The following is a 15,902-nucleotide window of genomic DNA, read 5'->3' on the forward strand; positions in this document are numbered from 1 at the left end:
TTTGGTGTCATATTCACATAAGTAATGTAAACTGTGAAGAAAGGAAGAATACAAAATGCAAAGAGGGAGTCATCCCCAATGGGGATTCCCCATATATTCTTTTTAGGATGAGTCAGGTTATCTTTTAAGAAGTTCTCTCTTCCTTCACCAATCAGCAGCATTTAAAAAGAATCTGTTTTACGCATCTATCTAAATTTGAGTTAGCATCCTTCTTAATGTTTTGTTTAGTGATGGTTTAATTACCTCAAAAACTTAACCTAAAAACTGTTGTATGTAACGCTTTCATTACTTTAGTGGATGGCTAATATAGTCAGTCCTCTTCTCAATCAGCTCACGTCTCACGTTGTTGAACTTGAGTTTATTTGGTTGAGTGTGAAAGACTATTTCGCAAATCGAATTTTTCGCAACATTACATAATGAGCGATAGTAGGAACAGTCAACAGTCAAGAATTTGAGCAATTGGATTTTGAATTAATATGAAGAGTACGTGTTTTCTTAGTTGAAATAATACACGACAGCAATCATAGTTTTTTTTATAATCACATGTTTGAATTCTTCGAAATGGTAAACAAATTTGACGTATGGTATATAAATTAAATAAGGCTGCAAATGCTGACGAATATTGTATTTTTTAAATGTTTTATCGTTTTTTTATTCTACAGGATCAATTTTTTGATGAACTTCGAACTGATGTCACATCAGTGATGTGTAGTTTGTGAAGGGATGTGATGTGATATGAGAGATCTGCTTTACTCAAAGATCTGATTTAAATAATCTCTACTTCTCTAATTGCCTTTAAGTAGGTCTGATAAAATAAAATGGCAACTGTCAAGGTTGCTGTAAGGGTTCGGCCCTTGAACCAGAGGTTAGTATCAAGATTCATATATTGGCGTCAAATTTTACATAAATATCGTTATAATATTTTATTTTAGAGAGATATCAATGGCAGCTCATCCAATTATTGGTAAGTTATTCAATTTACTTTTGCAAAATGATATGATGGTGAATTGGTGAATATAAGCATAATAGTTAATTGGTTAATTTATTTTTATATAGAAATGGAAGGCAAAAAGACTCGTATATGCAATCACAAGGTATTTAAATATGGCAATAATTATAGATATGATTGGTTTTAGCTTTTATAGGAATTTATGTTATATTACGGCGGGTATATATTTACAAAAAATTGTTTTTGATGGTGGACTCACAAGTTTGAAATATCTAGGTCATCAGATGAAAAGTTGAAAATAAATAAATAAATATCCGCCGTAATGGCACTGTTGTCACTAATTATTACTCTGCTTAGGTGGCTGCATCAAAACTGGAGGGCGAAGCAGCTCGTGAAAAGTACAAAGATTTTACATTCGACTTTTCTTATTGGTCTTACGATGAAAACGATGAACATTTTGCATCTCAAGAACAAGTGTTTGAAGGTGCGTAAATAGCATAGCTATATGTAACTAAATAGTCATAAGTGGTGAGTGAAGACTTGCACTTTAATTCTTTCTGCAGACCTTGGTATGGATGTGGTCCATAATGCTTTTGAAGGGTACAACGCCTGCGTATTTGCATACGGACAAACAGGAAGTGGGAAAACTCACACCATGATGGGGTCTGAGGTAAGTAGCTGAATTGAATGTTTTAACTAGTAAGATATTACATCTGCTGGGTTCTTGATGGGATCTGCAATTCTGCATCTCCCTTAGAAAGCATTCCTATTTTAGTAGTCCCCTCTGATCTAAGTAGTAAACTGACTAAAGATGAAATATTTTTTATTAGGAGGCACAGGGCCTAATTCCAAGAATATGCAAGGTAAACCTGCACTTGCTTCTAACAATTTGAACGCAATATGTATTAACTTTCAATCCGATTTATCATTTATATGTACTCGCAGGACATGTTCAAGCGAATGCACCAAGGGAAAGAAAAAGGAACTACATATCGAACAGAAGTTAGTTATTTAGAAATTTACAACGAAAGGGTGAAAGACCTTCTAAGAGGAAATCAGACTCATAGCCTCAAAGTTCGTGAGCATCCAAGACAGGTAATTTTCCATAGCCTTTACTAGTGCATAGTTAAAGTACCTAAATTTATATAAACACTATCGAAGCATCAACATCTTATGTTGCTGAGTAGAAGAATTGCTATTACTTAGCTCTCTATGCACACTATTCATTTGTCCTTTTGTATTTCCCTTTCAAACAGGGACCATATGTACAAGGCCTTTCCAAACACTTAGTAATGGACTACGATGATATCGTTGGATTAATGTCTACTGGAAATTCCGCGAGAACTACGGCCTGCACAAATATGAATGACGTTAGCAGTAGAAGTCATGCAATTTTTACAATGACGTTTATCCAAGCCAGCTTTGTAGGTGACATGCCTTCGGAAACTGTTTCAAAAGTTCATTTAGTAGATCTCGCAGGAAGGTATATACAATTTCAATTTGTTTACAAATTTCCCATACACACGTGTAAATGCACATTCTTTTTTTTAGCGAGAGAGCAGATGCATCTGGTGCTACGGGGCAACGACTTAAAGAGGGAGGTAAGTTATCTATTGTATTTAAATATTTTTTACAAAATTTTAGGCACACAACTTGTAAGCTCACATTGTACCCTTTGTTCATGAACAGCTCACATTAATAAGTCGCTGGTAACGTTGGGTTCTGTGATTTCGGCCTTAGCCGATGCTTCTCAATCCCAGGTAGGAAGTTATTAGAACTTGAACGATAAAATCAACGCAAATTTTTGTAATTACAACTAACAGTATATGATGTGTATGTATATACAGACTCAGGCAAAGAAGGTCTTCATTCCATATCGTGATTCCGTTTTAACCTGGTTGCTCAAGGACTCCCTCGGTGGAAATGCAAAGACCATATGCATAGCAAGTATGTTTGTTAAGTTTAAAAATGTGGAAAAAATAAATTCAGTGAATTAAATCATACAATATGCTAATTTAAATTTTTGTTGTAGCTATTTCTCCTGCGGACTGTAATTATGCAGAAACTCTGAGCACACTACGGTAAAAAATCTGTTATGATTATAATTCTTCCCTTGATTAAAACTTTCGTGATACTTCCTATTTAATTCTCACATCAGCAAGTACATATTTATTTGCCATAATTAGAATTAATATGCGAACAAATCGGAAATCTGTTCACATATTATAGACCTGAAGACGCACGACTAAATTCTTGAAGATCGACTAACATTGACCATTTTCCACGAGATTTAATAATTTCTTCTGATTTATCATGTTAACGTTTGACTCACTTAACCAAATCAGGATTGATTTTTAACTGCAGGTATGCAAATAGAGCGAAAAATATTATAAACAAACCCACCATCAATGAAGATCCAAATGTTAAGTTAATCCGTGACCTGAGGAATGAAATTCAAAAGTTAAAGTCGATGCTAGGAAGTGACGATGTATGTATGCCTTTTTCTTGAACATTCATATTATTCGTATGGAGTTCGAATATGTAATGTGTTTAATTTTTATAGCCATCCGACGTTCTGGCAGAACTTCAAAAGAAAGAAGCGAAAGAAAAATCCCTCACGGAAGAATGGACCGACAAGTGGAAGGAGACTCAGAAAATTCTCATGGAACAAAAAGATTTGACATTACGGAAGGTATTTAAAATTATTACTTCAATTTTTCATACATTAATTTTTATTGCAATTACGCCAATTACAGTTGAAACTAACAAATGTTGAACGTGAAATTTTTTTTGATCAGGCTGGACCTGGAGTAATTTTAGATTCTCAGATGCCTCACTTGATTGGCATTGATGATGATCTGCACAGCACTGGAATCACATTATATCACCTCAAAGTAAGCATTAATTAATTAATTAAATTATAAATATTGTAGTTTTGATTTTTTTTCTTTGGATTTCAGGAAGGAGAAACTAAAATCGGTTCAGATGAAAACAATACAAATAATCATGACATCAGTTTAAAAGGCCAGGGTCTAGAATCCCAACATTGTAGTATCATGCTAGAAAACGGAATGGCGACTTTGGTCCCAAATGGGGCTTCAGTTTGTTCAGTCAACGGACAAACTGTAGATAAGCCTACTCGTTTATTTCAAGGTAGGAAAATGCATAACTAAGCAAACAAAATCAGACTGATAATATTTACCTCATACAAACTGATGTGTGTCGGTTGGTTACAGGTTGTGTTTTACTACTTGGACGAACGAATATGTTTCGATACAATGGTACAAATATATATAATATTTTTAAAATGCTATTTATTTACTGTTTATTTAGATTGTAATTTGATTCTAATTTACCTTAAATACAGATCCAGCCGAAGCAGAAAAAATGAGAAAGGAAGGTAGTCGTTCAAACGTAAATCTAAGTAGACTGTCCTTTCTAAGTAGATCTGCGACCGATTTGGTTTTGGACGGTTCGCTTAGTATTTCTGCAATGGGGTTAGTATTGCATAAATTTTATAGTGATAAATTAAAGTTGATAGTAAAATAATCTGATACATTTTCATGTTTCAGAGAAGAAAATACTATTTTGGAAGAAAAGCGTCGTCAATTAGAAGCTGAAGAAGCTCGTTTGCAGAAGGAAAGTCAGCTTTTGGTTGAACAAAAAAAGTTACTAGAAGAGCAGAAACAGAGTTACCAAGTACAAAAATATAATACCTACTAATACTAATCATAATTATATTATTTTATCTAAAAACACTCTAAATGTGTGTCAACAGCTTCTACAAGCAGAAAAAGAGGAAGCCTGGAAAGCCGAGCAGCTAAACAAGAGTTCAGTGATACAATTAGCTCAGAAAGACCTTGAAGATGTACGTTTCATATATGTGTTTTTAGTGGTTTTGGATTTTCAGAAAGAGGATAATTCTGCAATTTGTGAATAATTGGGAAAAATGGTTTTAGAGACGTAAAAAATTGGAGACCGAGTACTCGGCACATCGGAAGATTCTTGCCGAAGACTGGAAGAGACTCGAACAACAAGAACAAGAAACATTGGCCAGCTTACAATCCAAGGAAAAAGATCTTAAAAAAAGACGAGAGTTTTTAGAATGGGAAATTGATCAAGAGATGGAACAGGTTTGTGACTTAACGAAGCTTATCACGTAGTCACGTTGTTATTATTTGATTTTTGATTTCCTAACTGTTTTGTAATTTTATCTTTTTGCATGATTCATTAACGGACGTGCGTTTTCAAATTGTGCTCAATGCTGTGCCGTGACATAACACTTACCAAATGTCTATATCATGAACACATAGATTGAAACTGAGGCTCAAAACGTTGAAGCTCTTAGGGCAGAGTTAGATGCTAAGCAGGAACAAGCTGAGAATGTTCTCCAAAATGTAACTTTGGAATTGCAGCAAAAGCTAGTAGGTCGTTCTGCAGATGAACTCAAACCCATCCTCAGAATGGACGAACCAAAATTTCAGGAATACCTTACATCACAGGCTAGAAAGCTAGAAGACTCGCGTATAAATAATGTATCCCGTTTAGAGGAGCAAAGAAATCGCATTTTTTCCCAGCTAAATGTAAAGTAGTTTATATTTAATACATATAAGATATTTCTTTCCGCTTAACAGAATATGGCTAATTTAATATGATTTAGGAATTTTCTGAAAAACTAAAGGGATGCGTTGACGATGAGATTAAGCTACAGTATGAAAACCAACGTGACCACCTTTCTCAACAAGCAGAAAAATTACAGAATGACATTAATCAAGGTGAAAGAGCGTTCGACAATGAAAAATCACTTTTATTTCAAACAACGGAACTATTAAAGGAGTACAGAGACAAATTGCTTGAAAATGTATGAGTTTTTTTCAGCTTTTTTAAATTTTTGATTAATTTGTATCATTTTGAAATACTATTACTGTTATTACTGTAATATTACAAATATATTATTTTTTAAAGGGTTTAAGTTGTAAGGACTTGGAAGATGAAGTTAACAAAAGTATGGACAAAATCATGGCAAGTGAAGACAAAATGAGTCGGCTAGAATCTGATTTAGCTCTCATTGCGGATCAAGAAAAACTTATCGTAACACAATTGGCTCATATTGATACCAGCAAACAAAAGTTGAAAACTATAATCGAAAATACGGGTGACACAAAAGATTTCGAAGATGCTGAAGAACAAAAGTAATACTCATTTTTGCACTTACTCACTTTAGTAGTCTGTCATGCATATTTCAAGTTTACTTTATTCCGTAGCAAGTGTATTTGTATTACTAATATGTACAATCATTTCTGCTACTATTTACATAGATTGATGTTGGCAACGTCGAATGAAAAAATTGCTGATCTTTCCCAAAATAACGACACAAGCGCCGAGTGGCTCTCAACATCACAACCACGACTTCCAAAGACCTCTTCGCCACTGATTACTAGGGATTCTTCTCCTAATCGAATTGATCGGAATAATGATGTAAATAGTGCAAAATATGGAGACATTAGTCCTATTAAAGCAACATCAGATCTAGTGGCTCATAAACTTATATCGACTTCAAATTCTTTAACGCTTAACATGAGCCCAACGGACATTGGTTTAGAGTTGAAACGACTTGTTGAACAAGTAAACGACCAAAAAACTGTCGTGCTAGAATGTTTGGAAAATGACTGCGACAAAGAAGAACTCAATGGACACATGGCTGTAAGGATTTTTTTCTATGCTTCTAATTTACACAGTTACTGGGCATCTACGAGTTTATTCGTATAATAATTCAACACTCGTTTGTATTTGACAGGTGCTTCAGGAACTTCGAAATAAGTAAGACAGAGAAATAAAATTTTTTTGCCAATATATTTTTTCGAACACCGTCCAATCAAGGGTAAAATGCTACAGGTCAATCTATTTTCAACAGGTACTTAGAAATTGAAAGATTGCTGGACAATGCTAGTCGTCATAGACTTTTGGGATACGATGAGGATGAATCTACGTTTGAGTTTGACAAGACAGAAGATTCAACTATGGCAAATGACAGTGAACTGGATGACTCTGAAGTTCAATCCAGTGTTACTGATCATGACGAGTGAGTGTTTATTACCAATACATAAGATTGCATTAGATTTTCATACTGTATATGTGTTGCATAGATAATATTCCCTGATTTTTTTTTATCTTTCTAAATTTTAAATAGCCTCCAAACTTTGATTGATCAAGAAGTAGAAAAACGTCTGTTCGAGATATTTGACCAGTTAAAGCATGGACAAAAGAGCAATGTATTTCTCAGAAATACAAATCGATCTTCCAATCTGTAATTGTTTTACTTATCACAACAAAATCAAATTAAAATAGTTACTCCGTTTCACTAAAGTGTTTTTTTAAGTCGCAGCAGTTTACCATCGGGACTAAATCACTTAAATGGTTCAGGATCGGTAATTTCCACTAGTAAATTTTGCTATCTAAATATACCTAGCTTGGCTATTGTATGTTCTATTCTGCTTTGTAGGAGGATGAAGAATCTAATGGTCCCCAAACTAATATACCTCGGTCAATTTCAATGAACTCTGGTGTTTGGGCATCTTTTGGCCAAGGTATGTAATACATACATATGGAAATAATCAGGATATTTTTTGTGGCCCTGGTTGAAATGTAATTCCAATATAATAATATATTGCTTACTTACTTATTTGGATATTTTAGGTGGTGGAGCACTTGATGTTCCATCAGAATTGGTAATAGTTTCCAATCTCAGTATTTATTTCCATCTTTATTAACGTTGGTTTCATTATACTTTCACAATTAGGTGTCAATTAAAATTCCATCGTATGTATTGAGGGGAAATGGATCGAGTACACACTTTGAATATGAAGTGGCTATTGTTACCCCGCATGAAAAATGGTCAGTTCTTCGCCGATATCAACGCTTTCGGGATTTAAATTCATACATGCGGAAAAAATATGGACCAAGAATTGAACACATTCATTTTCCTCCCAAGGTATTTACATAAACGTTAGAATTAGTAAAATATGAGGATTGCGTACTAATTCAAATTTCCTCCCAAGAAATGGTTTGGTAGTCGGTCAGAAAAATTAGCAAAGGAAAGGCAAAAATTACTCGAGATCTTTCTTCAATCCTTATTGAAGGCTTGTTCTCAAATTTCATCATGTCCACTCCACAACTGCCCTTCCATCAGAGTGAAAGACGCATTAACAGCTTTCTCTCCATTCTTCCAAAAAGGATTTTTCGAGAGTACTGTATTTGGAACTTCGTAGTCTTCTTTGTCCAACAACTTCCAGTCACTACTACCAAAGAAATATGCAATCTCGGAATAACAAAAAGTCAACTAGGTGTCCACACTTTATTGGCATTTTTCTTGCTTGACATATTACATAATTTAAATTCTATTGTTTTACACGAATCTTTTGTGTTTGCTTTGGTTGACTAAAAGTACTCACTGTTCTAGTCACAATACTAATTACCGATATGTCATGTTTGATGTCATTCAAGAAATTATACCGAAATGTGCAAAATGTGTTATTTCTACAGCTTATATAATTATTATCATTAACGTTAAATTGATAAGTAATTTTTGTTTTGTTTGTTTGGTGGTTTAATTAGTCAACTTTCTGGTGATTTGTTGATCTGAAAAAGATCTGATAATAATTTATAAACTATTAATATCGTTTATATACGACCTATAACATTTATTGTTAAGTGCCTAATCAAACAACTTAATTTGCTCAGCCCTTTAAATGATTCCTGCTACTAAATATGTAAGTGTAAGTACTTTCTCTACTATTTGTATTACGAGTATGCAAAATATATATATACATTAAGAAATGAATATAGACAAGAAATTATATATCGAAAAGGTCTAAATTGGAACCAAAACATGTATGTATTTATTCAACGGCAAGTTATTGAATAAATCTCTATGCTCATAAAACATTAAATAATTTTCCTTATTACATTTAAATTACATCCACGATCCTTTAATTAAATCTGCAGCTTTTTCACCTATCATAGGGAATAAAAATAAATTATATCACATTGACCCTTTGATTCGGGGACTTAATTACAATTAAGATTAATTTTAAAATACCTATCATAATGATTGCAGCATTCGTGTTTGCGCTCACTACTGTCGGCATAATTGATCTGAAACATAATTTTTAATTAGGGATAACATTATTCTGTCCTTGGGTGCATTCAATTTCATAATTTTACCCATCGGCCACCCGTAAACCCATTACTCCATGAACCTTAAATAATACTCTTTTTAGTCTTGAATTTTTAAACACAATTCACAATAAATTATTTTTACCTTTAGTTCTGGATCTACCACAGCACTCTTATCATGCACAGGCCCCATTTTGCAAGTACCGGCAACATGATGTTCCGTATTAGCATTGTGACGCAGAAAACAGACCTAGCAATCATATTCATAAAAGTTAGTTATAGTCCACAGCACATTATATTTTATATTATACAAACCCAGTAAGCGTCTGATCCCGGTTGGAGGTGAGGACATTTCGGCAAAACTCCAAGATGCATGCTTATTCCAAATTTTTTGAAGGGTTTACTGTTTCCTATCTCTACTGCATGTTTCAGACCTTATTAACAACACATTGTTACAAGATATTAATTCAGTGTAACAATATAATTTTTGCAACAATGCCGCAAAAAAGTTTACCATCCAAAAGTACATCAAAGTCCCTCCGATCGCTGAGAAAGTTGGGCTGAATAATTGGCATGTCGTATGGATGATGACTCCGAAGTTTCATGTAACCACGAGAAAAGGGACGTAACAAAATCGGCACAATTGTGTAACCTTCCTTGAATTTTATTGGGTGATAGAAAGTTTCAATCATCTAATAAATGTTTATAAATTTCATAAAAACCTTAATTACTGAAAATTAAACACAAAGCAACAAGTTAAGTAGAGTTACATATACACACTTCTGTAGTAGCTCCAAAATATTTCTGAAATCCTCCTCCCCCATCGATCGCCGGTGTCGCAGAAAGGAAAAATAGTTGCAGATCTGGCCAATCTGTACTTTTATTAGAATATCGACTGTGTAGAAATGCATTTCCTTCGACCCCCACTGTTTCACCGAAAGGACCTCAATGAAAGCAATAAAATCATTCAGTATGCACAATACATATAAGTCAGGCCAACATTCCATGGGAAAAAATGATCGTATAATCTTATTTTCAGGCATGTTTTTACCAGTATGTTTTAAAGTGTACTCTTTTAGCGTAATTGGGTTAAAAAGTGGAAGTAAAGAGTATGCACTTTTTTTCTTTCGTATAGTCCACGAGAGTCCAAATGCCCCCATATGGTCTTGCAAATTTTTTCCTACTTGTAAATTCGCGATATTCGGGAAAATCTGTTCACACGCATATAACACATTAAAGTGTACCCATTTCATCTGACAACCCATTTGCACTATGCAAAAAGACATGCAGATGAAAGTGCACAAAAAATTAGGAGCATATTATACGACAAAAATTTAAGGCTGACCCCAATCTCCTCTAGATCCTCCTTAGGACCAATGCCACTCAAGAGTAAGATTTTAGCGGAGCCTATGGTCCCCGCAGATAAAATAACCTCTTTTCGACAATACACTATGTGACGAAGGCCGTTGGCACCATATTCCACACCAATGGCACGTTTTTGCTCATCAAATAAAACTGTGTGAACATGGGAATAAAGAAAAATGTGTAAATTGGTCCGTCGACTTGCAGGTTTCAAATATGCACGTGCTGTCGACCATCGGATTCCCTTGTTGATTGTCATTTGGAATGGGGAGAACCCTTGAGATAAAATTCAAGTTATTATCTAGAAATAACTTATTTACTAGGACTTTGTACCAGTAACATGACTTCCGTTAGGATCAACAATGTCGTATCCCAAATATTTTCCAGCTTTGAGAAACGCACCCATCACAGGACTCCGATGCCTCGGAGTTTGTACAATTAAAGGACCGTTGGTTCCGTGATGGTATGCTACGAAAATATTATTATTAACCATGATCATTTATGGATTTCCGAGAGAAAATTTGTATGCCTCATTTCTTACTATCAGCAGCTAAAATGGGATCAGTTTGATGTTCAGCCTTTTTAAAGTATGGCAAAACGTCTTCATACGCCCACCCATCATTGCCTTGTGCTGCCCATGCATCAAAGTCTAGTTTATTTCCTCTCATGTAAATCATTGCTAATAAATAAATAATAAATATGGAGTTGAACTCGTTCTTCTGATATGAACAAAATTGCATATTTTTTTTTACTGTTTATTGAACTTGTTCCACCAATCACTTTTCCTCTCGGCCAAAATGACACCTGTGTTGATAAGTGGCATCTTGATCAATGATAACTAAACATCCTGCCAGGTACACTACACTTCTACACATTAAATTACCAGTCGGATTGGACTCACCTGGTTTTCATATCCGAGTAAAATGTCAGTTTGTGGCACTGTCCGAAACTTCCAGTCCAAATCTGACCCCGGTAGAACGGCATGAAACCAAGGAACTGTTGACGTAACAGGCTCATTGCCACCAGCTTCTATTAGCAAAACGGTGACTGCTGGATTTTCAGAAAGCCTAGCAGAAATCACTGCACCTGCCGAACCTCCTCCAACTAGAGGTTATCAGTTATATTACAGAAGGAAGCGTAAAAGTCTCACTTTGCCTCAACTAGAATCTCAACTTTGGACATGCATATAGTTATTTAGAAGTTCAAAACAGCTTACCCACGATGAAGTCATACTCCTTCTCAAGAAATCGGGCGTTCATGGGCTCCAGTGGCAATGTTGTCAGATACATGTTCATGACCATAAAGTGGCTTAAAAAATTAACCCACGCCTGCATAGCCATTGACACAAAATTCTCCACACGCATATTAATGTCCATGGTGCAGTACCAGTCACTCACAGTTTGAAAAAATACTTGCAGACATACTGGTTAAAAAATTATCGACTAACGTTATGAAATTTATTTTTCGATTACTATATCGTAACTTCTCCAATTCACTTCAATTTGCAACTAAACTCAGGAACTTTTACCCACCATCACGTAAAACAAAGAGAACAGTTAACAGGGGCACAGCTATGGATTAAAAAGAATTTCCCAAAAATTTCAATAATCATCTTCGCATCAACTTGCACTGTATGTATGCATGTAGGTGCTGCACTACTCTACCTAAATATGTATATTTGTAAGCCGTATTGTATTTATCACTGTCAAGTGATGTGAAATTGAAATGGTTGAATTTTTTGTTTATTTTATGCTTATGTGTGCATACATACGTGTGTCTCAAATTTCTGTCATGCTTTGTGCTGACATGCAATTAGTGATTTTCACTCGAGTGAGTTGCAGCAGTCGTCAGTCGTAATTGCAACAAACGAAATTGCTTTCATTGTTGTTTGCAGGCGTTTGAGCTCCATTTAAGTAAAAAAAAAAACATGACTCTTTTAAGCTTTCAAATAAATTAAATATATCGCTCTATGCAGACAATGACCAGTAATTTATAGCAAGTGGAAGTATAAATACTTTAAATATATTTCGTCAGAAAATACACAAAGCAAAAATTGTAAATAAATGAAATTAGCGTAATGCCCGTCTTCTTCCTCTGGTCTCGATTGGTTTTGGTAGAGGAACTTTGAGAACTCCACGATGTTCTTTTGCAATGCTATTGTAATGCAGAGATATACCAACGGCTTTGGCTAATGTTAACAGCCTGAAAATATTAAGGTATGTTATGTAAAGTATTAGATGACCAAAACATTAATGGAAAAACTTGATGCTACTTACTTTTTAATATGGAGATTTAAACTGGTAGACATTAGCTGGACATCAAATATGAAATTGTTGGCGAGTAAAACCAACACCATGACGTAGCAACAGGTTTTATCTTTTAGGTGCTCGGGTCGATTTCTGTAATTATCGAAACACCCAGAATTCAGTAAACCAGCAAAATATAATGCAATATATATTTTTTTGAAAAACAAGTTACCGGACTCCCTTCGCGTTGGTAGATGTAAAAGTTTCTAGTGCCTTCTCTTGCATCCACATGGGGAAAACATCAGGTAGTTCCACCGTCTTCTTACGAAGTTGGTCATGTCGAAGTTTTAATAGACAAATCAACAATTCAGTGTATAGTACAAGCTTAGCACAATAAATTGTTTTTCCATTAGGAGCTTGAGAACTCAAACTATGCCACATGGCAAAAAAGTAATCAGAAAATCTGCAAAGAAAGACAAATAAGTATAGTTGTTACGTGCTCAAGCAATATTAATCCTGAAAAAATGAGGATCATTTTGCGACCTACTTTTTAGAATTTTGCCATTCCAGAATGACATCCGTCGATAAGTTCAGGAACTCATCTGACAAACCATCCATATCATTCATTTCTTCTGGAGTGATAATATCATCCAAGTTGTACACTTCTTCTGCAGTTTTTGCCTTCCGATGACAAGGAGGCATCAGATGAACCATGGAGTCATCCTTGATTATTGGTTCATCATCCGCTGCACTAATTTGTGCCGATGCTTTCGACATACTTTCATTCATGTCGACTACGTCAATTTGATTTTTCTCAAGTCTTTCATATGTCAACCTAACACAATCATACAAAATTATTGAAGTAAGTATCTACCTTGTAGTAGTCTTATATTATACGATTACTTATAAAATATATAAACAAATATATATGTAACTGTAACAAACCTTTTCCTTTTTGATCCAAAAGACTTTACAAGATCAATTGCAGCTTCTTTCTTTTCGATTTGCGTCTTTTTTGGTTGCCTCTGCCTCTCCTGCTCAACCACGAAGGAATGTCCCTTGATAAATGGTGTGACTGTGACCGGAGTGACCTCAAACACTTGCATATGTTGCCCTTGTCGCACCGCCATGTAAGTTCGAAGGGGTTCATCATCCTCGTCTGTACCAATGTAAGTCATTGAACTGCTCTGCAATGCAACCAATTTTCTTTTACGGTTGCGTGTTGGTTTCATATCTACTTCTATATCCAAATTCAAAAATCAAGTCATAAATAAATATATCATCGTAGAAAAAATATTAGAAATTAAATTAAAAAACCGTAATACAATCAATCACCTTGCTTTTTGGATCTGTCTAAATGGGAAAAGTCCTTCTGTTGAGATTTAACAGGGTCGCTGTGAAAGACGGCCGTGCCAAAGATTTGGTTCAGGTCGAGGGAAGAGCTTTCACGACTCGTGGTAGCATGTTGAAATCTAACAAGGATTGGATTTTGAACTTGATCACTGTACGGATCCTTATCCAACACCGCTTTTACTCTTACTTTACCCATGTCAGGCTTATGAAACGACTTGTCACGCAAATATAGTCAATTTATAGTGAAAAACTATTTATTTCAGGACGAAATTCCTGTGTTGTTGTTGTGCGATTTCCACGTGCATATCAGCAGTCAGCCTGAGAGTTTTAGTGTTCGCGGGAGAGAGCGGTAGAGCCTGCATGAGAATTATGATGTACTACCTACCGCCTAGCGCCTAGCTTCCTACCGCCTATCGCCTACCAGGTACTTCCTACCGCCTAAAGACCTAGCGCCTACTTCCTAGCGCCTACTTCCTAACGCCTAAACGCTCATCGCCTACTTCCTAACGCCTAAACACCTACCGCCTACTTCCTAACGCCTAAAATGTTTACCGCCTAATTTTTTTTATCATTTTTGAACATTTCACACTATTCTAATAGTGGGGAACTTTGAGATTTTTGTAAATTTAATATCATGGAAATCATAATTTATTCTTATAACATTGGGGCACTATGAGATTATTGCGGTAAAGTGTAGCATGGATTATCGAAATTATGCCCCATATTGGGGTATTGTTCGTTTTTAAGCGAGCGAAGCGAGCAGGCTAGGTTAGTTATACTAGGTACGCGGAAAGCGTGAAATATTCAGCTAGGTAAGCTAGCAAGGAGATCTAGTTAGAAGTCCTAGCTAGGGGAGCTAGCTAGATGCTCTCCTAGCTAGGATTTCTAGCTAGCTCTCCTTGCTAGGAGGTCTAGCTATCCCTCCTAGCTACTACTTCTAGCTAGGACTTCTAGCTAGCTCTACTAGCTAGGACTTCTAGCTAGCTCTACTAGCTAGGACTTCTAGCTAGCTCTACTAGCTAGGACTTCTAGCTAGATCTACTAGCTAGGACTTCTAGCTAGCTCTACTAGCTAGGACTTCTAGCTAGCTCTACTAGCTAGGACTTCTAGCTAGATCTACTAGCTAGGACTTCTAGCTAGCTCTACTAGTTAGGACTTCTAGCTAGCTCTACTAGCTAGGACTTCTAACTAGGACTTCTAGCTAGCTCTCCTAGCTAGGACTTCTAGCTAGATCTCCTTGCTAGCTTACCTAGCTGAATATTTCACGCTTTCCGCGCACCTAGTATAACTAACCTAACCTGCTCGCTTCGCTCGCTTAAAAACGAACAATACCCCAATATGGGGCATAATTTCGATAATCTATGCTACACTTTACCGCAATAATCTCATAGTGCCCCACTATAAGAATAAATTATGATTTCCATGATATTAAATTTACAAAAATCTCAAAGTTCACCACTAATAGAATAGTGTGAAATGTTCAAAAATGATAAAAAAAATTAGGCGGTAAACATTTTAGGCGTTAGGAAGTAGGCGGTAGGTGTTTAGGCGTTAGGAAGTAGGCGATGAGCGTTTAGGCGTTAGGAAGTAGGCGCTAGGAAGTAGGCGCTAGGTCTTTAGGCGGTAGGAAGTACCTGGTAGGCGATAGGCAGTAGGAAGCTAGGCGCTAGGCGGTAGGTAGTACATCATTGAGAATTCTCTTTCTCCAAGTCTCTCTCTCTTTCTCTTTCACTCGAGTCGAGAAAGTTTGATCTTTCGCTGGCTTAATCAAGGCCAACTTCTCTCAAGTTCTCTCTGGGTGGATGGAATTAAAATAA

The 15,902-nt window shown here is 35.7% G+C and overlaps 3 protein-coding genes across 4 annotated transcripts; 1 reads left to right on the forward strand and 2 right to left on the reverse strand.

Moving 5' to 3' along the window:
- Positions 1–20: 20 nt before the first annotated feature.
- On the forward strand, positions 21–8,891 carry LOC110843678 (kinesin-like protein Klp98A). The gene is made up of 34 exons (XM_022089690.2): positions 21–564; positions 663–865; positions 933–964; positions 1,057–1,094; positions 1,307–1,433; positions 1,513–1,619; positions 1,780–1,812; positions 1,895–2,044; positions 2,206–2,432; positions 2,501–2,550; positions 2,639–2,709; positions 2,797–2,896; positions 2,982–3,030; positions 3,314–3,437; positions 3,513–3,641; positions 3,748–3,843; positions 3,910–4,102; positions 4,186–4,230; positions 4,317–4,446; positions 4,522–4,648; positions 4,728–4,817; positions 4,909–5,082; positions 5,263–5,532; positions 5,610–5,810; positions 5,915–6,141; positions 6,268–6,652; positions 6,747–6,769; positions 6,864–7,031; positions 7,140–7,256; positions 7,329–7,377; positions 7,452–7,536; positions 7,646–7,677; positions 7,749–7,940; positions 8,008–8,891. Exons 2-34 carry the CDS (start codon positions 819–821, stop codon positions 8,215–8,217), a joined length of 4,098 nt encoding a protein of 1,365 aa, XP_021945382.1. The 5' UTR covers positions 21–564; positions 663–818; the 3' UTR covers positions 8,218–8,891.
- Positions 8,821–12,395, reverse strand: LOC110843482 (glucose dehydrogenase [FAD, quinone]). The gene is made up of 14 exons (XM_035848518.1): positions 11,703–12,395; positions 11,388–11,590; positions 11,239–11,290; positions 11,028–11,165; positions 10,820–10,954; positions 10,470–10,762; positions 10,176–10,335; positions 9,905–10,068; positions 9,639–9,816; positions 9,440–9,558; positions 9,270–9,374; positions 9,173–9,207; positions 9,048–9,103; positions 8,821–8,962 (listed from the first exon to the last, which is right to left on the reverse strand). Exons 1-14 carry the CDS (start codon positions 11,860–11,862, stop codon positions 8,922–8,924), a joined length of 1,839 nt encoding a protein of 612 aa, XP_035704411.1. The 5' UTR covers positions 11,863–12,395; the 3' UTR covers positions 8,821–8,921.
- Positions 12,396–12,472: 77 nt separating this feature from the next.
- Positions 12,473–15,900, reverse strand: LOC110842808 (DNA-directed RNA polymerase I subunit RPA49). Of its 2 annotated transcripts, XM_022088628.2 has the most exons (7): positions 15,770–15,900; positions 14,068–14,441; positions 13,678–13,972; positions 13,280–13,567; positions 12,965–13,195; positions 12,763–12,885; positions 12,476–12,688 (listed from the first exon to the last, which is right to left on the reverse strand). In XM_022088628.2, the coding sequence occupies exons 2-7, from the start codon at positions 14,279–14,281 to the stop codon at positions 12,556–12,558; spliced, it is 1,284 nt and encodes a 427-aa protein (XP_021944320.1). In that variant the 5' UTR covers positions 14,282–14,441; positions 15,770–15,900; the 3' UTR covers positions 12,476–12,555. The 2 variants fall into 2 exon arrangements, with proteins under 2 accessions (XP_035704413.1, XP_021944320.1); XM_035848520.1 differs by lacking the exon at positions 15,770–15,900 and having other exon boundaries at positions 12,473–12,688; positions 14,068–14,474.
- Positions 15,901–15,902: the final 2 nt, after the last annotated feature.

The sequence above is a fragment of the Folsomia candida genome, unplaced genomic scaffold (genome assembly GCF_002217175.1).
Source record: "Folsomia candida strain VU population unplaced genomic scaffold, ASM221717v1 Fcan01_Sc002, whole genome shotgun sequence".
In the NCBI taxonomy this organism is placed as follows: domain Eukaryota; kingdom Metazoa; phylum Arthropoda; class Collembola; order Entomobryomorpha; family Isotomidae; genus Folsomia; species Folsomia candida.